General features: G+C 28.5%; 2 protein-coding genes across 8 annotated transcripts; one reads left to right on the top strand and one right to left on the bottom strand.

Annotated features, from left to right (window-relative positions):
- Nucleotides 1-512: 512 nt before the first annotated feature.
- LOC114122746 (protein timeless homolog) lies at nt 513-8,425 on the top strand. Of its 4 annotated transcripts, none has more exons than XM_050198696.1 (22): nt 513-650; nt 1,031-1,134; nt 1,226-1,560; nt 1,633-1,767; nt 1,832-1,927; nt 2,042-2,320; nt 2,408-2,554; nt 2,629-2,741; nt 2,810-2,942; nt 3,009-3,163; nt 3,222-3,340; nt 3,402-3,561; nt 3,629-3,709; nt 4,466-4,572; nt 4,636-4,713; nt 6,023-6,104; nt 6,195-6,393; nt 6,458-6,686; nt 6,751-6,848; nt 6,914-7,133; nt 7,198-7,511; nt 7,579-8,425. In XM_050198696.1, exons 2-22 carry the CDS (start codon nt 1,044-1,046, stop codon nt 8,350-8,352), a joined length of 3,945 nt encoding a protein of 1,314 aa, XP_050054653.1. In that variant the 5' UTR covers nt 513-650; nt 1,031-1,043; the 3' UTR covers nt 8,353-8,425. The 4 variants fall into 4 exon arrangements, with proteins under 4 accessions (XP_050054653.1, XP_050054656.1, XP_050054655.1 ...); XM_050198699.1 differs by lacking the exon at nt 513-650 and having other exon boundaries at nt 970-1,134; nt 7,579-8,137; nt 8,222-8,425; XM_050198698.1 differs by lacking the exon at nt 513-650 and having other exon boundaries at nt 970-1,134; nt 7,579-7,822; nt 7,883-8,425.
- LOC126548835 (glutamate--cysteine ligase catalytic subunit) lies at nt 8,326-25,069 on the bottom strand. Of its 4 annotated transcripts, none has more exons than XM_050198700.1 (12): nt 24,602-25,069; nt 24,376-24,485; nt 17,964-18,149; nt 17,179-17,351; nt 14,210-14,385; nt 14,065-14,127; nt 12,972-13,168; nt 10,899-11,070; nt 9,975-10,172; nt 9,697-9,870; nt 8,977-9,158; nt 8,326-8,897 (listed from the first exon to the last, which is right to left on the bottom strand). In XM_050198700.1, exons 1-12 carry the CDS (start codon nt 24,749-24,751, stop codon nt 8,723-8,725), a joined length of 1,956 nt encoding a protein of 651 aa, XP_050054657.1. In that variant the 5' UTR covers nt 24,752-25,069; the 3' UTR covers nt 8,326-8,722. The 4 variants fall into 4 exon arrangements, with proteins under 4 accessions (XP_050054657.1, XP_050054659.1, XP_050054660.1 ...); XM_050198702.1 differs by having other exon boundaries at nt 14,231-14,385; nt 24,602-25,067; XM_050198703.1 differs by lacking the exons at nt 24,376-24,485; nt 24,602-25,069 and adding an exon at nt 19,079-19,096.

Consider the following 25,069-nt stretch of genomic DNA (forward strand, 5'->3'; position numbering starts at 1 on the left):
AATCTTAATTATAGAACTTATGAAGTCCCATACAAAGAACAATTTAATGTCTTTTGATTTTCTTCCTATCTCTGACGTTTTCTCGGGAAACAGCTGGAAAACGCGATTTTCCAAATTGCGAAATTATCAGTTTCCACGGTAAACCGATGGCAGAACGAACATTTTGCATAGAGGTCGATTTGTTCTCCGAGGAAATTTACACAAGGAACAGTAAGTTTATAATTTTTTTAAAAAGTCAATATTTAAAACTTTAATTCATCGTGATCTATACTGTACCTAATGTACAGCTGATCGGTACCCAGTACCCACTTACCCGCGTTTTTATAATCTTACTGAGAGTAATGATAATTGTTGTCGTTACGTTGGTCACATCAGTCATATTTTGGCGCGGTTTTCATTATTTATTTATTATCATCTGACATCTACAATAAATGATAATTATCAAATTGTTTGGTATTTCAATTTTCAAATAATTTTCTTTACCTACTCATTTAGTCATTTGTCAACATTTTTCATTGCTGTTATTTATTCATTTAATCATTTAATTTTAATCTATAGTTCTCTTTCATAAATTGTACATTAATACTATTATATGTCTATACGTCTTATCTATGATTTCAATATACTAGTTATGCTTTAATCTTAGTGACGTAAGTATTCATATTAAAGTCGTATAGTTCAAATAAAAATATATTAGTTTAGTCGTACCTATTCTCAGTTTGTTCTAATTAAGCGTGTACGGTGTACCCAGGGCTTTGGGTATTAAAACACCTATCTGCTGTATAATGTAAAAATATATTTTTTTTTAAAACCATACACTCTATGATATATGTGCGAATAACATTTCCTTCCTGAGCTGTATTTACTAATACTAAATTAAAATCATTAAAACACTACTCTTAAAATCTTGGCCATGTGCTTAGTTCTCACATTTTGCTTATTATATTAAGAAATTATTCATAGTTATTTTTATATCTTTTGTAATGGCTGTTAATTTGGATAAGTAATAGAAAGTTTTTTTTTTTTTTAGTTAAACAAAAGTAATGGCATTAGTTCATGCTGAACTGACTGCCACTTGCAATTCATTAGGATATGCAGGACCTGAAAAGTATTGCATTGATCCACAATGTTCAGGTATTTACTTAGTTTTAGTTTATAAGTGTTATAACTTATAAATAAATGAATAAAATACACTTTCAATTTATACTGTTGTCATTTATTGCAGAGGCTGTTCGTGATCTGATCAAGTTTTTAAGACGCGATGGTGATGACCATGAAATCCGTCGCCATCTTGGAACAGCAAATATTGTGGAAACTGATTTATTGCCAATACTCATTGAATACTCAAACAATTTAGATTTGTTTGATTTGATCATACGGTTGTTAGTTAATCTTACAACACCCGCATTATTGATTTATAATGAACAGCCACCCACTGAGAAAACACAAAGCCAATATTACTTGCAAATAGTGTCGCACCTACAAAAATATAAACGAGCATTTACAGATGTCAATGTCTGGAATGTAATAGTGAATAAATTGGCAAAAGTCATACAGGCAGTATGTATAACTTTTTATTAATTTTTTTTAATATAATATTATTAAATAGTGTATGTATTAATTTTATTATAGGAGTACCATGAGAAGGGAGAAGAAAAAGTATTGTCTACAGTGAGACTTCTTATTTTAGTTCGAAATATACTTCATGTGCCTGCGGATAATGATGCTGAGTGTAGACCTGACAATGATGCAAATTTACATGATCAAGTAAATTAATCCTAACCTCTTAAATTGTATGATTAACTAACATTTAATAACTAAAACTATTTAGGTCTTGTGGGCAATGCATCAGAGTCAACTCATTGATATCATCATGTATATAGCATGTTCAGTTAATGAAGAACAGTATTATTTACATGCATTAGAAGTGAGCTTTTAAGCCTATATCATTTTTTTTTTTCAAATAAACTCTAAGAAAATATATTATTTAATAGTTTGTTTTTTCTGTATTTGTAATGAAATGTATCTAAAAATGTCGTAGATTATTTCACTTATGCTTCGAGATCAAAAAGCATCAGAACTTGCAAATGCATCAATCAATCGCACTGAGACTGAAAAACAGAGAGATGAACATGAACTTAAAATAGTATTGGATAAAGAACGAAAAGAAAAGATGGATAAGCTTAAAAAGTATAGTGGATCACGCCACTCAAAGTTTGGTGGCCGATTTGTTGTTTCTGGTATGAAATCAATTGGTGAAAACGAAATGGTTGTTTCATCAATGACATCTAACATAAATAAAGCTTTTGACCGTTACAAGGTTTGTTATAACTAAAATGTGTCTTTATATCAATTATGTATGAGTGGCATGCTTAATTATTAATGAATTTTTATAAAAAAATTTCAGAAACCTCTTAAGACTCCTCGTAATAGACTACCTCTGAGAGATGTTGGTGTTGAACGAAAATCTGCCTTTAGCGTTAGACTCTTCTTAAAAGAGTTTTGTGTTGAATTTTTATATGGGGCATATAATATGTTAATGAAACACGTCAGAGTTAGAATTTTTCTTCTGTTTTTAATAAATATTGTAAATATTTAATTCAGTATATTATTATATTTTAATTTTAGGAAATATTGGTGCGTTCAAAAGGCCAGCCTAATGATGAGTCATATTATTTTTGGGCAATACAATTTTTTATGGAATTTAATCGCAATTACAAATTTGAAATTAAATTAGTTAGGTAATATTTCTCTTTATTATTTTTTTCTGTGTTTTATTATGAATATAAATTATATAATTTGTTTCCAGTGAAACTATGGCTTTAAATATATTTCATTTTGTGCAAGAACGCATTGAAGAGAGTCGTGAAAAATTGATAACTGATAAGAAAAAAATTCCTATTTGGTCTAAACGCATGCATTTAGGACTTAAAGCTTATAAAGTATTTATTATATTCAGTGTTTTAAGATATATTATTGATTTGAGTTAATATTCATATATTCTCTAGGAATTAATGGAAACACTCTTAGTGATGTATCAAAGTAAAAATCCAACGTTAGAATCTAGTGCTCGAACAATTTTAACTAATTTATTTTACATGGTTGAATATAGAGATTTGTTATTGGGTTTGCTAAATTTATATGATGAAGTGAAATTCTCACGGTAATAATTGATGTAATACATTACATTCTTCAAATTTCATTCATATTTAATGTTTTAGAATGTACCTCAAGGATGTTATTGAAACAAATCATATTTTTATGAAACTATTGGAGCATTTGGGGAAAAAACAGCGCAATTTAATTGTGCAGTGCAAATCAAAAAAAAAGACTTACAAAAGTATATTTGATACATAATACATTTTTTTTCTTTGCTTAAAATTATTTATGAATATTTTTAGAATCTAAAACTGCTACTCAAGTTACTCCAGAAAATGATGATAGTATGTGGAATAATTTCAGTACAAATCTTAAAGAAATTATTCAGATCCATGAACAAGTTAATGTAATTGAAGCAAGGCCTTATGATCCTATATCTGAAGTGCCAATGGAAGATCAAAAGTAGTTAAACATTTTATTTTATTTTATTTTTGTACTTTATTATTATTTTTTGATTATATTGTTTAAGAGTTGAAACAATGCAACGCATACAAATGCACCTAAGAAATAAACGTTTGGAAGAATCTGTACAACTATTAAGAGCTTCTAGGTAAATAAAAATGTATATACATACATATATATTTGTTTTATTAATATTGTTAATTATCCAATTAATAAACAACAAATTTATTAAGTTAAGTATATATTTTACGTATAATATTAATTGCTCTTTAGTAATAACCAACATAAAGTGATTACAATTTTTATAGCAGTTTCAGATTCAGTATTGAGAATGGAGTGAATATTACAAAAATATTAAAAGCTTTAAGAGAACTATTTAAAATAGTTATTTATTAGTTATTTAAATAAGTATTTAATCTGCAAAGGTTAGGTTATATTAGGTTAGGACACATAAATAAATTATAGAGGAGATCACAAATATATTCATTTGTATGAAGTGTACACTATGAGGAATCTTTTAGAAAAGTTTGAATGAGTGACTTGGTAATTAATTTTGTTCTATACATAAGCAATTAAATGAAACATTATATGTTCTATATAAGTTAAATTTATTAAACCAATTTTTTTTTGAGGTTTTATTCATAAGAATGAATATTTTGGATATAATATATCATTGTATTCTTAAAATGAAGATTGCTAGTATGTTATTTCAGTGTGAATAGCATAGATCAAAAATGTAATGTTTTATTAAAGGTTGAAAACAAACTAGGGTAGTTGAGTAAGAGAAAAAAAAGTTCTTTAATTATTATAGTTTAACTCAAAATCCATCTTAAAAATTCAAATATATATTAAATAATATAAAATAAGGGTTTAATGTTATTATTACATAACTGTGTATGTTTAGGGAAGTTTGGCCTGAAGATAGTTATTTTGGAAAACCAGGGTTAAATAGCGATGATGAATTAGATATTCTAAAACAAATATTCTTTGCTGATCTTGGAACACTCACAGGTATAATTGGCATTTATATTTTTACAAGCTTTATTTAACTATTCAACCTTAAACATTACTTAGTATTTTTAATTCCAGGATATGATGAAAACATTACAGAATCTATTAATTTAAATGATACTGAAAATATCAATGTTGATGGTATGTAGTATATTAATAAATTATAACTTATATTTTATACAGGCGCGGATTCAGTGTGGCGGAGGGGGCGGCTCCCCTTAAGCTGTGTTTTATTTAGGAAAAATTCCTAGCAAAAGAAAACAAACTAATTTTAAGATATTACTTATTAGAGTAATCTACATAATATTATCAGCTATCGCAACTGCAAGTGTGTATAGCCACAGATATTTAAAAATAAAACAATTGTTTTATATATCTCTGGTATATGCACAAATCAATGTACATAATACGTTCAGAGGTTTTCTTGGATTTAGCTATAACAATAGTCGATGGACAATGCCACAGCATTACCACGGTGCGGGTGGTGCGGTGCCATGGTCGTGAAATGGATGGACGCAGAACGACTGATTATATTCTATTGACAAATATATAAATAAACTCTAATAAAAGTTTTTAGGGAATTGAAGCAATCATTTTTTTATGTTTGCCACCCGTGATTTGATAGCAAATAGCTATCAGTAATGAAAAAAACATCATCGCGTCATGATTGTTATTTGTATATTATATATTTTATTTTTTATGTGAAATATATCCCCCCCTAATCTCGGCTGGATCCGCACCTGATTTTATAAAGATATTAAATTAAAATTATTTATATCAGGTATGAATGAATCATTTGATGTACTGTTTCCAATTTTTTATAAATTATTATTTTTATTATAGACATGTATTTGGAAAAAATATGAATGAAAATTTTGAATACTTCGAATAACATAGTTTTAAAAAATATATTTAAACAAATTTAACAGAATAATTTTATTTACGTAAAACCGTTATTTTTTTTTATCAATTTGTTTAAATATATTTTTTAAAACTATGTTATTGGAAGTATTCAAAATTTTCATTCATATTTTTTTCCAAATACATGTCTATTATAAAAATAATAATTTATAAAAAATTTGAAACAGTATATCAAATGATTCATTCATACCTGATATAAATAATTTTAATTTAATATTTTTATAAAATCAGGTGTGGATCCAGCCTGAGATTAGGCGAGGGGAATATATTTCACATAAAACATAAAATATCTAATATACAAATAACAATCATGACAATAATGGTTTTACGTAAATAAAATTATTTTGTTAAATTTAAAGTCTTAATTACTATATTTTTAAATTATTTAAATTTAATCGAATAACAATAAATAATAAGTATACTATTATTATGCTTATATCAAGATACAATAACATGATTAAGATTTAACCTTTCATAAATCTTTTAACTTATAAAAAAGTGATTGATATACAAATCAAATTTTGTCTAGAAGAAGAAGAAGATTGTGAAGAAGATTCTAGTCAAATAAGAACAGAAGAAACTAATTTTGAATTCCTAGATTTTGTAAAAAAGTTAGATATTTTTTATTTTGTTTTAAATTAATGTTTTTCAAATTCTTAAATAGTACATTTTCATTTATAATTATTATTGTTACTTTTAAGATTTGCAAAACCAAAAATTTTACAAAGCTGCTGTCAACTCTTGAAAGAGTTTGATACTAATTCTACTTATACCAATCATGCAATAGTAAAACTTCTCCATCGTATTACATATGACTGCAAGTACAGTGCTTTGATGTTTCAAGCTTCTGTTTTTCGAGTTTTTCAAAAAATATTTTCATCCAAAAATCCTAATCATAAAGTAATTATTGCAATTATTAAATATTTTAATTTTAAAATAAACTTTGTTTGACTATTATTTTTAGGAATTAAAACATTTTGCTATATTTATAATGAGAAAATTTACTGAAGTTGCCAAAAAAAATAAAAAAGTCTTTGTAGAATTATTATTCTGGAAAGATTTAAAAGTGGCATATGAAATTGAAGAAGGGTATGATGCAGACCAAAAAACTAAAACAACAAATTGGAATGAGGAACAAGAAGATGAGTTACATAGACTTCATCAAGAATATGCACAAGATATGCCCGATGAAGGTAAATAATATTAAGTACAGTATATCCTTACGGTCAATGTAATGAATTGTAATGTTTTTTTTAGATGAAGTAGCTTGGATTTGCAAAAACCTTATTAGACAGGACCGTTCAAAAATAAGTATCATTAAAAAACTCAAACAACTTGATATTATACCAATAAGAGTAAGTGTTTTTAAATGTTTTATGTTAATAACTCATTAAGTACTTTAAATATTTTTATTTTTTAGAAAACCAAAAGAATGGTCAGAGAATTTTCTGAAGCTGAAATAGTACAAATTACTCAAATATTTCAAGAATTTAAAGATGCGACTTGTCCAATAAATTCAATCATGAATAAATTAGATGTGAAACGTCCAAAAAATCACATAATTGATAAAATACTTGAATTGGGTTTGATTAGAGATCGAAAGGAGCTGTTAAAAAAAAAATCTAAGGATTCTAATAAATGTACTCAAAGAGATTATCATTATTTCAAAAATAATAAAAATATTCTTTTTCATTATTTGTTTAGCTATCAAAAATCAAAACCAGTCGAGTGATGAAAGTAATGATGATTTGGATTTGGATTATGACACTGAACCTACTTACCATAGTTTAACTTCTGTTTATGTATTAAATTCTATTAAAAAAATAATCAATAAGGATATGAAAACAGCTTTACTGTGGTTGATTGAGAGCTTAGACGAGGCAGTAGATGATTTGGATGTAGACGAATCTGATATTCCCCTATTGCCATTGTCTGATGAGTGTATGACAGCTGTTAATGATGTTGATTTTCAAGATATGATGCAAATATTAGGCTTACATAGACCTTCAAGTATTCAGGTAACACATACAATGAAATCAATAATAATTGAATAATCAAAAACTAATAATAATGTATATTTAAAAGGAAACCTATTGGCGTATACCAGGTAGATGGCAAGCAAATGATATCCACCAACGATCTACAGCAATCAAGAATGTGATAGAAGGTAATTTTGTTACTGATGAAACAAATACAACCTATAAAGTTGATGACAGTAGTGATGAGGATGTCGGAACAACATTTGACAGGATAAGGAAATCTCTAGCTCAAAACAGTGTAAATGATGATCAGGAGATCATAAATACAAAATTGAATAATTCTCACTATAGTAAAGAAAAAATTGGATTTAACAAAAGTATTGGTCATAATATAAATACATTTTTATTAGAGAATAGTGATGTTGAAGATAATGTTACCCCTATAAAAGTACTTTTGGACACAAGTGGTAATAATATCAGTGGCCATAGTTTTTCAATAAAACAATTATTGGAAGACAGTGATGAAGATGATTTGGAAAAGAGTATTGTTTCAATGAAAAAAAGAAAGGCTGTGTTAGAAGACAGTGATGAAGAAGATGAAGAAGCTATTCCTAACCAGAAAATATCAAATCATATTATTTTAGAACAAGTTGATAGTGACAAAGGTAATAATCAAAATGTTTCAACATTAAAAAAAATGAATACCTTATTAGAAGATGACACAGTTCATACTATGAAATCTCATTTAGATGGAAGTGATAAAGAAGGTTTTGATGAGACTCATAAAAGAAAGTCATCGCTGACAAACAGTGACTCTGAAGAGGAAATTGGTGGGTTCATAAAAAAGACCAAATACTTTATAAATGATGACAGCGACTAGCATGTCAAATAACTTTTATTTTTTAAAGTATACAATAATATATTAAAATAATAAACATTTAAAAAAAAAGTAACTTGTATGTGTGTGTTTGTACCTTATACAATATAGGTATAATGTTTTTTCCTAATAATTCCCAATATGCCCTATTTTATCTCACGTATATTATGTTACTTTTATTACTCAATTATACATACTATATATAAAGTATAAAAATGTAAAGTATTAAATAAACTCTTATTTTCATAAAACATAGTGTTATTCATTGTTATTGATGGTACTTCAATAAAGCACAAAAATTATTATTGAATAATTACGGTGTACATAAAATATATTAGAACAAACAGGATAACAGCAATATAGGTATGTACGTCTACGGAGTACAAGAATATACCTTTTGCACGGCCGGCGGTATTGTTTCCTTTGTTTTAGAGTTAGCCAGCAGACAGTCTCCCAAAAGTCGAGGACAAGAAATGCGACCGGACTGGATGCCATCGGCCGTCATTAATAAGTCGTAATTGATTTCATTGCTAACGACGGAGTCTCGTCTGCCGAACAAAAATCACATAATTCATTCGTAACCAACTAAAAAATGGTCGAAGGTCGCTATGATATCATCGTTCATACTTGTACGACGGATGTTCTTGGATAAACCGACGTATCCAACTAGCCGTCGTATCGATTTGGCCGGACGCACGGCGTGAAATGAGCTTTAGATACTGTTGGATGGTGCAATGCGTGTCTGTATCGACTTCCATACTGGACAAGTAACTGTGAATCAACGGAATGAGACCGGGGAATTCGCCCATCTGAAAACACGTTAATTTTATAGGTTACGCAATACGTAGGTCAAATTAAACATATATTATATTGTTTAATTTTGAACTCAGAAGTTAGCTTTTAGAGTCTTCAAAGTCATTAAAATAATATGTAATGTATTAATGTACAACATAATATATTAGCTTATTCAATCAACTCATAAAAACACTATGTATCGATTCGTCAAAGTATATTTTATTCTTATCACGAAGCGCAAAATAATAATACCTAACATATAATAATATAATATTAATATTACAATATACTAATGGAGTAATGTATTAAACCAGTACAATACATGCATTGTTTCGACTGTTTCGAGTAAACGTTAAAAAAACCAAGGTAAATAATAAAATAAATAATTATTTTTTTTTTAAAGTAATTTCAGTGATGTGAGTCGTTCTGTTTTCTTCAAGTCGTTTTAATTTTAACCGCACAAACTTGCAAAATAAAATAGTCTCAAATACTATGATCCCAACTGTACTATGTTTATAAGTCAAAAGTCTCAAACTATTATATTATATTTACTTTTCCGTTGATGATTTCGTTTATGGACATTGTCGTGTAAGAGGCATCGTCGTGGGAACCATTTACGTCAACGTTTGCGGTTTTAGATGTAGATGCAGCAATGTTTTTACGAAACCAAAACTTCTCCGTTAGAGCAGCAGATCGCTTTTGAGCTTTTGACATATTCTCGTCCACCTACAAATGGTTTGATTAATATACGTATATATTATATATAATATAATATAATATATGTGAATAATTATATTATTCACCTCGACGGAATGACTGATAAAACGTACTTTACTAATGGGAATGATGAAGTTTAATTGATACGACAAAATAACCCTAGTGAGTAGGACGACGAAGCACACGATCGCGGCGTTTTCAAAATCGGTTAGTTGCACTTCACATGGTCTGAATTCCACGCGCCAACCGATTGTTGACTTAGGAGGCGGAGGCTTAAACCGCATTGTCTGCCAATTAGTTGACTGTATGTTCTATTATGTATTATATAAAACAAAACGAGCACGTTTGTTATTATTTTATTTCCAAAATTGATTGAAATAATACATTTTATATTTATTATTTATATTAAAGTATGTGTATACATTTAAATATCGTATTTAGTTGAGTTTATAAGGGGTGGTGCAAAATAATTTGTTTATATTACATGTTAAACAAGTAAAAACAATATTTCACTATAGACATTGGACAAGGGACTAACCGACTAAAGTACAATATTTTTAATGAGTATAACTATAATTATATTAGAAAGTAACTATACATTATAAAGCATGTAATTGACTACCAAATTACTACCAGTTTTAAGAACTTAATCTACCCTTTGACTTGTCATTACGAATCACGATGTGCAATTAATAGTTACGGCATAATCGTTTCTAACCTACGAGTTGGAAAAATGCAATAAAGGACGCTTCAAACATTAATATTTTATTATTCTTTTAAAATAAGACTTTAAATACGAGTAGTAATTCACAAACCTGCTTTCTATATTATATTAATAATGTAATATTATACCCTTTAAAAGTTAAAATATGCATTTATTTAAATAAAAATTATTAAAGCATTTCGAGGAGCGTATTATTCGTATGTACGATATATACAAGAAAATAAACTTTTTTAAAAAGAAAGAGTCGTTGAATCTTTGACATGTATAATGTATATATACAGTAAAAAAACCTATATGTTTAGGTGAAGTATACTTCAAAGTGATCCATCTCGACAGTATCATCTTGATGCACTTTCTCGTTAAACAGAGATACAGTATCTCGGATGAATAGGTGCGCTACGTGCTGAGCCATCTGATGATCGATGTCGGCGCTCTTAAGTTTGTTGTAGATCGTTTTGTCGTATACCAGTGACACGTCGTTAAACCTACCGCAACAAATAAAAAAACTTGTCAAGTAAAAATGTTAAAAAATAAATAAATACAAAATCAAATTTCATAATTAAATTGTATTGCATCAATAGTCCGTGCCTGAATAAGGTACGATTTCCTTACAGCATTAAAGTGTGGGTACAGCAAAGCGTCACGACGCCGGGTCTAGACGCTTACTATGTCCGAAACGGTAGATAAAGCTAGACGCTAAAAGGAAATCTTATCCTAAGTTTTTAAGTTATTACAAAAATAAACACCAGTTTAGTAAGTACGAGTATGTGAGTTTTAGGTTAAATATGATTGACTGCACATGTACAGCGTCAGTTGTTTTCAGCGTTAATTTCAAAAATATATTAGATTACACAAGAGTAATTATTTCTGTCAAAAATACTAATATTTCATTACACTTATATTCTTTTTGTCGTGTCCGATAATAAAAATGCCAATAACAATTATATTATATATATAAAAAAAAAACAACAATAAAATAAACAAATAAAATAAAATAAATCAATTTGGTACGTCTAATAAATCACATTTTTGGTAACGTTCTATATGTTGTATTGAGACCAGTAAGCGGCCACCTCTATTGCATTTGTGTTTGTCAGAATCAGATCTTCCCTGGTGCATTGTGCTGGACTCATGGTACATAAAAAAAGGTGTTCATCGGTCTGTCGTTCTCCACAGTCGCATGTGTCATCTTCTCCATTAAATTTCCATTTTACCATATTATAGCTTAAGTCATCGCCACCCCGGCTTTCAATCTGTTAAAGAGTTTTCCATAATGGCCATGGAAGGTGTTCACCCATTGGAAGTTGTTGTGTAGACTGAGTCAGTTCTTCCGGTTATAGCTCATCTTGCCACCTTTGCAGTCTAGCTTTTTGTGGGAATTCGTGCAGTTCTTTTATTGTTTGTATGAAACTTTTTCGAGATTTAAGTCTTGTGTTAGTGATTTCATGTCCAAACATAGGATGTCTTTCGTCCTTTATCTGTTTGGTTTTTTCTATATCGGTGGTTACTCGTCATCTAATTTCAGGTGGAGCTATGCCTGCTAGAAGGTATAGCTTGTATGGTAGGCGTTGGTCTAAGACATCCCGTTATGATTCTGCAGGTATCCTTCAGAACTACAGATACATTTTTGGCGTGTTTGGATTGGCTACACAAAATGGACACGCATATTCTCCAGTTGAGAAACATAGGGCTATTCCTGTTGTTCGTATGGTGTGAGGTGAGGTCGTACCCCCTATTGGCTTCCAGCTAGTTTTCTAAGTAGGTTGTTCCTTGCTTGTACTTTCATTTTAGTTTTCGAACAGTGCTCCTTAAATGTCAATGTCCTGTCTAAGGTGATACCAAGATACACGGGATAATCAGTGTTGTGCAGTGTTTTCCCAGTCATTCTATATTAGGGTGTTTCTTGGCATCACGGTTTCGTAGGTGGAAGCAACATACCTGTGTTTTGTTTGGGTTTGGTTTTAATTGGTTATTGTCATAGAAGTTGGTCATGACTTTAAGTGCGTTTTTTAATTTCTTTTCTACATAATCGAAGGTTGTATCTTAAGCTGTGATTGCTAGATCGTCTGCATATAAAAAGTGTTACGTGTCTCTCGGAGTTGGCTGGTCGTTTGTGTATAGGTTAAAAAGCATTGGTGCTATCACATTTATATGCAAATTTAACATTAATAAAAAACAAATTTATCAATGTCACATTATACATAAAAAAAAGTGATTAGGCTGCAGAAAAGGTACAGTTGAGAATCCCAAAAAAGACAAATTACCACGCCAAAAATTTTGATGAAAATCAAAATAACACCAAAACTTGATGTGTACAAAAAATCAGTATACCTACTAATATAAAATAATAATAAAAAGTATTTTAAAGTAAAAAAAATCCCCTCACTTTTCTCCTTGGCTTGATAGGTACAACGTGGTAGAGTCGTAACGCGATTTGGGTATAACGAACTTGTCTGTGGTCAACGGCTCCAATCCCCTTTCTTGTCGCGTGCGGCAGTCCACGGACCGTGATATCACATCCCAGCGACAGTCTACGTCTGTTAAGTACCCTCGAAATACAGGCGATGCCGCCGTCAATGCTAACTACATCAAAAATGTGGAAAAAATGAATAGGCATATAATAATTTATTTATTATGTATATATATATATATATATATGTAATACCAGATACGATTAGATAAAACAAGTTGGACAAGTGTAATACTAATTTTTATGTACCACATTGTATATGAAAAATAATTCTAAACAAAGTGATGAATGTATATTTATTTATTTATTTATTTATTTATTTATATTGATTTAACGATGTGTGTTTTTCACCATTTGGGGTAACATTTAACATTTTTTTTTAAACATAACTCACAACTCGAATACTCGATATACTTAGTTGCAGGTTAACCTAATACGTTTATTTCCCAATGTAAAAACCAATGGAATTTTTATTTTTATTTAATAATATATTGTACTCACTACTCGTACTATATACCAATAGGATGTTAATATACTCGTACTATCGTCTACGTCTATCACATCTAATTAGTAATTATCTATATATATTTATGATTTAATTTTTAAAACAATAGTACCGTTGGATACGAAATTAAACATATTTCATATACCTACGTGTTTTACATATTAATAAATGATTAGATATCGTAGTTTTTTTTATGAATATCTAATAACAATAAATAACTAATAGAAAATAATAAATATGGTTAAATTTTTTAAATAATACGAATTGTTTCATTTTTATTATTATTTATTTGATTCACTTTAAATAGTCATTTAACTTAATTTCTAGGCGGATAGTGAAATTGCATAACAATCAAATTCTTTGACTATATGCCTAGGTAATTTAGTCATATGCCTGATTAGGCTATACTCGTATGCCTACGACATAATATTATATAAAAACAACAATTAAAACTCTGTTATTATTTAGTTGTTTTGCAAATTTAAGTGTAAATGTTTGACTCACCAAAATTGGACACAGCGGAGTGAGCTGATCATAAAGAGTTCGGGCTTCTTTGATACAACATGCCTGTACAATTTTTTAGCAATCAAAATAAATAATAGGTACATTTTGGTAAGTGCAACACTTCATTAGAATTAAAATGACCTACGGTCATCATATTATTGCGTACTTGAAACGTCATCTGTAAACAGCAACAGCCCATGCCGAATGCCATGGCATCCATGTATACGTGATCGGGTAATGCCGCGTTCAAACTGTCCGCATCCCCGCCGATACTAATCAAATCTTCTTCGAACGGATTCTGAGTGTTTTCATCTTTGAATACTATAAATTAAAAATAAACACTATATTGGTTAAATTTTATTTGCGTTCCATTATAATAAATATTATCAATTATTGCAAAATGTCAAGAGTGCATTCAATAATTTAGATAACTGGAAAACTAGAAAAGAATAATATTTTTTTTTGCTTTTTTGCTAAGAGTTTAAGACAGAAAATATTGGGCAAAAGCGGTTTTGGCTTTGTAATAATTACACATACCTACATGTCTATAAATTAATATTGTATACTATTTATACTTTTGTTTAAATTTAATTTAAAAACAAAGAGATCTTAAGTAGATAGGTATACCAACTATATCTATACATAAGAAACCATAAAGTAATAATAAAAATTAATTAATACGAAATTTTAATACTATAGTTCATCAATATAAATTTCAATCTTGAATCTAACCAATGGTCATACAATATAAATACGTAGTAGAACCAACCGTAAACTATATAATACGTAATTGCAACAATAACCTTAACATAGTAATACATATATTAGAAAATATCTGCAGCAGTGCAGCATATTATTACTTGTAAGATATATGCTATTAAGATTAATTATTTTAAGACTAGATAATATTCTGTTAGGTATTATCATTGATCAACGTTTTACATGGTCTCCTCATCTTCGAAACAAAATACTATCCTTAAACGATCGACTTCGTCTTCTCTGTTCTCTCTTAACCACCAGCAAAATAAAGTTACCAACCAAGCTACTAATATACAAACTGTATCTCAAACCAATGTGGACGTATGGAATCCAAGCATGGGGATCTGCAAAAATCTCAAACATAAACTGTATCCAGCGCTTTCAATCCAAAACCCTCCGGCCTCCGTGCTATAACTAAAGCGCCCTTCTATATGCGTGTCCAACCAGACCTTAAATAGCGATCTTGCCATCTCACCCGTCCACGATGCAGCTAAAACATTCTACAGGCAATTCAACTTAAATGTTCAAAACCACACCAATCCCTTAATTAAAGGACTCAAGTCAAAAATTATACCAGGTAACCCCAAAAAGATTAAAACGGCGGTGGTGTCGGGACCTATTAATCTAGTTAAAATTTTAAATTGTATAATACTATGGTAAACGCATATACCTATGTATATGAGTAACTGACAAAGTGCTTTTTTTAATCTGTCTTTCCAAGCCATAAATTCATCTATCAAATTTACTTATTGTTCTAGTTAGGTAACAGATTGTAAAAAAAAAAGATAATATTCCGTAGTTAGCATGTATTATATACACTATAAAATAATAATATACAATATATTGTAACTTAAATTTAACATAAAAATGCACAAGAATATCATAATGTGATATTGATTTCCCCCCTCCATGATCGTAAAAACGACTGTTATAAACTTATAACTTTATAAGTATTGGAAATTTCACGAGGTTAATATAATATACTATATTATATTTTATATTATCATAATCGTTCGCATATGTATATAATAATAATATGGTAGTAGTGACCTTTATCATGTATGGATTTATTGAATTTGTATAAACTATATATTAAATAGTGTTACGTTACATACATAGGTATTAATGACACCTACAAGTATACAGTTATTTATGTTTAAATTATCTTTCAAACATATTATGTATGCCTGTTAAAATATTTTATCATCATTACCTATTGAAGTTTTAAATTAAATAAACATATATATATTATATATATAAAACGAGACCAGAACAATAAATAGTTATCGCCATACTAGTGACTACATACAAGTATAATAACAAATTATTAAAAAAAAAAAAATTTTAATTTGATTAATAGGTATAACATGCTATACTGCTACTATAGAAAATGCTAATTATTATTAGAAAACAAGTAGATAGTTAAAAACACTAAATAAAACTATAATATTCAGTTATAACTGCAGAGCTACCTGGGAGACAACTTCGAGAAATAATATACATATTATCGCAAAGTTATACTTCATTCATCGAACACAATATGGCATGTTGAATTAATACAATGGTAATTATAATATTAAAAAATCCAACAATAAATTTTCGTGTCATGTCATATTTTGAAATTATAATTCCGCATAAATATTCAATATCTTTGTTAAGCTTACAAACACTTGTATTTTTCAAATGCAACAAGTACCTAACCTATATCTACTTAAACAATACACTAACACATACACAAAAAACCACATCAAAACTCAAATTACGAATATACAAATCTGATGAGTGATGACACAGTCGACCGAACAATAATTAGTAATATAGCAATAATAATAGTAGTATAATAATGAAATAAAGTTACCTATGTATAAATATATAATATTATACTACAGTACTACACAATATACACCGGCGGTCTCTGCAGCACTTACCATCAACTTAGTTAATTTGCTAACGTATAGTCATTTTACAATAGTGACCGTTTAGGCTGGAGCTATACACGGCGATATTCGCTGCGAAATTCGTTGAGCGGATTTCACAGCGAATATCGTTCTGTCCGTCACAACGAATTCCGTCACGCGGTTTTACGGATTGTGCGATTTTGAAAAAAATCGTCGACCGCCAATGAATATCGCGGCGATTTAATTCGCAGCGAAATCGTATAGCCAGCATGATTTAAACATATAGGTTTTCGACGACAACGAAATTCGCCGTGTATAGCTCCAGTCTTATAGGAATGTAAAAAACAACTTGCTTATTCTGCTAATAAAATATGTATGTGTATATGTGCGCGCACACACAGATTTTTAAATGTACCTTTATTATATATATATATATATATAAGACAGGTATATTTACTCGGAATGTTTATGGCCACTCGCTCCCCTCTCCGTTGCCGTATATTCCTGGTGAGCGTAGAGAACCTCGGATGTCCTTTGTAAATCGCCGAGTCCGGTATGAACAGCGAACGCGAAGCGCCAATCTTGGGTGTCGGCTGATCCACGGGCCACGTGAACTCTGGACATCCAAGCCTGCACACAAATGCGTCCCATATGCGTGCATATTTTGTTATATCTGTGCCTGGGCCATCTGAAACTACAAGCCCAAAACACCGAATCCAGTGCATAGCCTTTCTAACGTTCAATGAGTCCCTCATCCTTGCCCATATCCCTCCCTGCTCGAAAAATATAAGAAACTTAAGACAACTCCATATCTTTTCCCTGCACGCGATAAATATCAATAAAGGTATAAGTTAAGCTAGTCAACTTGGTTGTAAAACGCGGTAACAATTATCTCGATCTGCATCATATGATCATTACGATCAATTTATAGTATCAAATATGTGCACGTATATCTCAAAAATCGAAATAGTTCAAAAATTGTCGTACTGAATATTATGACACTCAAAGCTTAATACTACAACACCATATCACCACCTCACACATATAATATAATAATTATTGATACATGCTCGCAGAATATTAAGGTGTAAAAAAGTCACCAAAATGCGTTTAAATTGTGCAATGATAATCAGTTATCGATCATCTTAAACTCCCGCAATCATTATGGATCAATAACGCATAGATGGGGAGGGGGACAAGCAAAAATAACAATAGTCATCTGTATACAGCAGTTTTGCATACCTGGGGAAATTCGTGATGGTCATCAGCACCTCGTCCGGCCCGAGTAATTGTTGTGCTTCCTCTCTGCGGTACCGCATATTCGCCTCTACTATGTTAAAATGGGCCAAAAGGCCACCATATGGTTTTCCAGGAGTGCCCTCAATCATGTAAGCCCCGTATTCAGGTCTCCACAGCGATTTTACATTACTATTATATAGACACAACACACAAATGTGTAAATTAGAGTAATTCATACATAATTACGAGTATACTATGAGGTTTCATAACACAAAGATCTACAATTATATGTACTATGTATTATATAATGATACACGACACACGTACACACAATATTTTTAAATCATTAAATTCACATCATATGGTAAAACGCTAATAGTTTAAACTTTAAAGAAATCAGATATACGCTGATGACAATGATGAAAATATAGTACCCGATAAGTACATACTAATATGTATTAAATGCAATACAATATATTACAGGTACAATATATTATGTTCTTAACACTGGATTATCTTGTACATCATAAATTATAATATTAAAAACTAGATGTCCTTGAGCCAATGGCATAAAAACAATAGGTGGTCAAATATATCGATTTAAACGTGTATATTATTTATTGTTGAGCCATCATACTTTATACTAGTAGCTAATAATAAAAATAAAAATAACGTGTATATTCAGTATGTATAGATCACTACCTAGAAATTGTGTAAACACACGAACGCACGATAATTCAAATGCAGACATAATAAATAACTACAAAAAAGAAACTTATATAATATATATGATTCTATAGTTCTATATAGCACCAACCTAAACAGCGACTAAATTTATTTTAATTATTTATATTTTTAAATATATGTTGTACAATAGAATTATCACTGAAGTTAAAAATATTATGTTAATAATTTTCATATTTGTTCTTTTTGTCGTACACAAATTTTGCACAGACCAAATTATTAACCTGTTTAATAAAACGTAAAAGCAGATATCTACCTACGTCCACATACAATATACACATATAATTTTATTTTGCATATATATTGGGGTATTTTTTTTTTGTTTTACATTTTTAATTTCAAAAAACATTTAAAATATACAGTATTAGACTTACACGTACTGCAGGTACGTTCATAGCTAGGAAAATATTATTGCTATTATTGGTGTCACACCACTAACAATTCGCGCAAATATGAAACGTCTTTTACAAAATTAATAATTATTTAATAATCTATAACTCTTTAAAAAAATGTATAATATAATTTGAATAAATTTAATTTCTAAACGAAGTTTGTTATGTCATATTTTATAGTTACAGAAGGGCATATTAAGAATTTTAAAGACCATAACTCAAACATCCAAAACCTAGTTATCACTGAACTCAGCAGGTTTTAAGTATAAACATATTATGAACTTATCTACAAATATAACATTGAGTAATATTCCTAATTTTATACGCAGATGGCATTATAAATCGGTTTATGTCTATTAAGATAATTAAAATAACTGACGAACAATGGTAACTCGAGTGAGATCATTTTTACACGATTGCGTCATTTTTAAAATTGCCGATAATATTGCATAATATATGTAATATTTTGTTAAATATGGGTCGCATAGATAATAGTAAATAATTTTCATTCGAACCTTAATAAATTGAAATTTAAAAATTAAAAAGCGATTTTAAAACAATTTAAGTGTTTCTAATTTTTTTACAAGTAGTAGATATAAATATATAATATATTTATTTACTACATTATTTATACTTTTTATTGTTTAACATAAATGATAATACATAAATAATAATTAATAATAAGTTTCCTAAATAGGTATGTTATTATATTATTTAATTTTTATCACACGTTACTTATTTTAATTAATTATATTTTATCATATGTAATTATATTTTAACATTTTATTTAAGCTAACTAAAAAAAAAAGGAATCATTATGATTAGAGAAAAATGAATTACCTTATTATGTACAAATCCACGTGTAATATGTAAATAAATATATATAATGATTTATGAAGAACTTAAGATCTTACCTAAAATTAACACTATTTTTTTATACCATTTGGATATAACGGTAATTTTATAACGGATTATACATTGCATTTTTTAATTCAATTTGAATGGTACTATAGAAATAAAGATGAAATATATTAAAATATATTATACTATAACCATTTTTAATATGTAGCCGTTTAAAATTTAAATCTTCAAACACATAAATGTAATTATATTTTATTTAAATAGGATTTTTATCATAAAAAAAAACATAGGTAAAAGTTTTTGAAATTAGCTATTAAGGCGATTATAAATGGTGATTTTCTTTCCGTCCAACACACGTGAATAAAGAATTTAGACATACGTACTGATTTATATAATTCAACGATAATTATTCCAAAAACAAAAGATCGACGTTCCCACATTTTTGATTTTACCTCCTAAATCTTAAACAAGGAGTACCTAATTAAAAAAATACATCAAATACAAAGCAAAATGCAATTTATTTTTTAACACTTGTAGGTATATTGAACAATTCTAATATTTATGAACGAAAATATAATTTATTACTTGACAACCTGATGAAAAAAGACGTACAATTATAATCTAATCAAAACGAATGTCATTTAATCCATAGTATTCAGAAAATTCTAATGCATATATTTTATTATAAATCTACAATAAGTCTTATAATCTATTATTATTCAAAACAATAATAATAATAACAAAAAGAAGAATACAAGTGATCTTAATCTATATATTATAGAATTGGTATTGAGTGGATCACTGTGATAAATGTGTTAAATTAAAATTCCATAATATAATTCAGCCAATGTAGGTATACGAAAAACGATTCTAAGCGAAATGGGCAACTTTAATGGGGTAATTAGGAATTTTCTTCGGGGAGGGAAGAATTACATTTTTTAGTACAAAACTATCGACTTTATCATTTTCAAAAAAAAAAAAAAAAAAAACTTCACAATATAAGTAAAATAAGGCTTTGAGAGGGGGGATCAAGATTCTCGATTTTAACAAAAATTCAATAAAATTTTAACTTTTATTTTAATGACCTAACATAACCTAACTTAAATGAACCATCTATTAAATTTTCATGTTTTTTGATCAAAGCAATATTTTTAAATTCTGAAAAAAGTGATGAATGTATTAATTTTACAGTGATGTGTGTTTTTTTTTATCTCTGTGTACATCATAACTTATCAAAATAATGCTTAAATTTCAAACTTCAGGGGTGGTTTTCAATAGCAAAGTGACCTAACCTATCCATGGTGCATTAGCATTATACAGGTCAAAAGTAAACATAGGGAATATTTAAATATAAATATTACATGACAAAACAATGAATTCTTTATGCATTGTATTTTGCAGACGCTGTTATAAAATTGACAAAAAATTAAAGAAAAAAAAATTAGTGAAATTATTTTTAAATTTCAAAAAATAATAATGCGGTAATTATTTATTGATTGTGTTTTTTTTAATTATAAATGTTTGAATCTTTTAGTATATTAAGTATATAAATTTGAGTTAAGCACCTTAATAGATAATTCATATAAGTCATGGGTATAAATTTTAATGCCATCATGTGGTTTAATAATCATTTATTATTACTTATTACATATTTAAATTTTTAATTTATAAGTACAATAATGGAGTGCAAAACTGTTATGCCAAGTTTAAGAAGTTATTATATAATCTGATATATTGTATATCTTTAGTTTGGAAATGGGATTTTTGTATGAAATTTAAATTACACAATAATCATAAATAGTAATTAAAATGTAATATCTCTATTATCATCAATAAACATACTTATAATTATCTGACATATTATTATGATAATTTTATATTTTTAATATACTTAACACACAGATACAGAGTACAAAATACAGCCTAAAGCAGGTAAGTACATTAAAATGTGATTTTTCCCTAAATTTTTATTTCATTCACAGCAAAATGAAAGCTATTAATCATTAGCATAAGTAAATCTGTAAGTTGAATGTAATAATTCACAATATAGATAAATTATTAAATAGATACATTGCATAAGGTTAGTCAAGTGCATTTTCTAGTTTATTTAATTAAATAAATCTAGATTAGATTAAATTGAGTAAGATCTAGCAGTACATTGTATAGCATTGACTACACATATAATTTTCTACCAAGTTCTATACGATGCATTTTATTTTATTTAATAACGAAGAGAACACAGTTACCAACATATAGCACAAAAATAAAACATAAATACTAAATATGAGTACAACATCAAAATCAATAATATTACAACATGAATGTTCAATTGTACTGTACTTAATCATTATGGAATCAAAGGGATAATATTTACAAAGGTATTAATGATAATAACCTAACCTAACCTAATCAATGATAATTAATAAAAGAGGGTGAAATGACACGTGCTAGACTGTGAAAATCATGTTATTTTCTTTGTTTTTGACTTATAACTGTTTTCAAGAATTATTCAAAATCTTACTAAGATAGAAAGTATCTTACAATAAAATAATTGTTATCTAAGGTACAAAAACATAACGTCTGATTTTAAAAAAGAATCCACAGACTGTAATAGAGGATAAAAAATAAAAATGTTATCCCTCATATAAACTTTATACAATATTGAATAATTCTATGAGATTTTTCTATGAAGTAGATATTTTAAAATACCTATACTCTGTCCAGCGAGAGAACGCGCCGCAGATCTACCAGAATCGGTGTTTCTGCGCATCCCCAAACGTCACCCTACCATAGGGAAACTAGTTTCGATAGCAGAAAGGTGCAGGAAGATGCGCAAAATCAGTGTGTTCTCTTGCTGGACAGACTATAGTTAATTCAAATAATTTTAGCCCTGAACTAAAATAATTTAATTATATTTAAATAGGTAAACTTGAACTAGCCTCTAGTTTATATACAATTTACAGCTTTATACTATCCAACACGGATTCTTTTAGTTTGATACAACACTTAAACAGAAAAAAAAATGTATAGTATGAATAGATATATTCATAGGTACTTGTCATATCTAAATATATTTAACCTAATCTTTAAAACATAAATAAACTTTAAATAAGATGATAGTCATTTACAAATTAAAGAATTATAAAACATTAAACAATCTTTTTAAATACCTATTTAAAAGTTAAAATATATTATTTTTTCTGGATTAAAATTTATAATTATATACATTTCATAATTGTATTATTCTTTTATAAAATAAAAAAGTATATTGAAAGTAAGTGCTTGTTTCTATAATTCTCTGCATAAAACTAACTTATTTTCCAGGATTTCCAACCAATTTATCAACCAACATTTGCAATAATAAAACCCAGTTAGATTGATTAGATTAAAATCCTCACAGCTTATGCATAGGAATAAAAAAAACTAATAGTAACTGCAAAAACAAATGCATAACTGGTCTTCGTAAAATACATTTAACTAGTAAACTTTAATGGAGACCATACCAGAAAATTATGTTTGATTAACAAATTATAACTATTGATATCTAAATGAGATTACAATAAACATAACTATAAACACCATTTTATTTAATAATCTACCTAGTATCTATATCTATATCTATCATAAAATCAATGATAACGTAAAAAATAATAGGTTTTGATAATTTGAACCACTGCAAAAACTAATTAGACCTACTCAAATTATTGGTAGTTGATCAATTAAAACAAATATAAAAATTCATTAATATGCAGTTTTATAGTTTCTTCCAAAATAAACCAAACAAGTTTAACCATAAGCGTAGAGTGATGAATTTATTAGGAGGAGCTATAGCCTTTTTTTTCCTTGTGGAAAATCTGACAAGAGTCCAGACACAGAATTCTGAGGTGGGTTGACATAATTTAGGGGGGGGGGGTCGATTGCCCCCTTAGCCCCCACCATTCTATGCCTATGAGTTTAACTACTACAATTATACAATATTCCAACTACTTATTCAGAACTTCACAATTATTTATCATACAAATTAATTTTCTTTATATATTTCCCTCGTTATGAATTTATCAATAGTAAATATAATTATTATACATCTCAACATTATGTATTTTTATTATACCCAAGTGTGTCGTGTAGTAAATACTAACTACAATTAAATTAATATTACTTTAAATTATTATGCTCGTTATTATGTTATTTAAAACAAATATAGTAATGTATTCTTTGCTCGTAGGTAGATAAATATAAAATTAGATTGCAATTTTAAATGGCAATTTCTGAATTCAAGATAAATATAAACAAATAATTAGTTTAAACATTAAAATGTTTATTTTAGTAATAAAATTTAAAACAATATTAAGTAGTTATGACTAATTATAATTATTTGCTAATTGTAATTTGTTGATTTGCATAATAATTTAACTTACTGTGGGTCATTTGCTTCTTTTTCATTCAGTTGGCCTAAAATATCTTGTGCACAAAGTCTAACTCTTGCAATTTTGTTCGTATGATCAAATTTGACGATTATGTATTCGACCTAGAAAGGATGAACGACGACGTACGTCACAAAAGTGAATGTCGCGATGTTAAGACGCATCGGCTGTAGGTATATTACAAATTTAAATTAGTTACCGGGGCATTGTTAATAGTTACCTCATCACCCCATTTCAATACATCTCCTTTACGATCCAATAGTTGATGGTACAAATTCAGAAATTGATCAATGCCGTGTTGTCTGACGTGATCGGCTAATTGTTTCGTCTCTTCCCAGGTGAGTGGTTGCCCTTCTGTCAATAGACCCATAATTGCGCAAAAACCCGAATTTTTTTTAAAAAAAATAAAAAAATTGAAAACTACGTGAGGAAACAGTTTCGATATTCACCTCGTGCGAGCGTTATTTATTTATACAAAAAACGTCTGTGTGAACCGGTATTTAACTTAAGTACCTTCAAAAACCAAGTTAACAAGCACAATATTAGTTTCAAGTTTCAACACCTAACACTATCACTAATTTAGGGAAATAGCGCGGAAGGCGGAACAAATAACAAACCGCCGTGCTCGGCTGGTTAATGATAACTGATTACTGAAAAGTAGATACTATATTACTATTACTATATAGTG

Source organism: Aphis gossypii, chromosome 1 (genome assembly GCF_020184175.1).
Source record: "Aphis gossypii isolate Hap1 chromosome 1, ASM2018417v2, whole genome shotgun sequence".
NCBI classification, from domain to species: domain Eukaryota; kingdom Metazoa; phylum Arthropoda; class Insecta; order Hemiptera; family Aphididae; genus Aphis; species Aphis gossypii.

What these genes read in the sequence shown, in the direction of transcription:
- LOC114122746 (XM_050198696.1), top strand. Translation starts at nt 1,044, where the DNA reads ATGGCATTAGTTCATGCTGAACTGACTGCCACTTGCAATTCATTAGGA. An exon ending in ATGCAAATTTACATGATCAA is followed by an intron (nt 1,768 to 1,831) that starts GTAAATTAATCC and finishes AAAACTATTTAG; the next exon opens with GTCTTGTGGGCAATGCATCA. An exon ending in GTGCCAATGGAAGATCAAAA is followed by an intron (nt 3,562 to 3,628) that starts GTAGTTAAACAT and finishes ATATTGTTTAAG; the next exon opens with AGTTGAAACAATGCAACGCA.
- LOC126548835 (XM_050198700.1), bottom strand. Translation starts at nt 24,751, where the DNA reads ATGGGTCTATTGACAGAAGGGCAACCACTCACCTGGGAAGAGACGAAA. An exon ending in TATTGAAATGGGGTGATGAG is followed by an intron (nt 24,486 to 24,601) that starts GTAACTATTAAC and finishes CATCCTTTCTAG; the next exon opens with GTCGAATACATAATCGTCAA. An exon ending in CTATCAAGCCAAGGAGAAAA is followed by an intron (nt 11,071 to 12,971) that starts GTGAGGGGATTT and finishes TTGTTGCGGTAG; the next exon opens with GTTTAACGACGTGTCACTGG.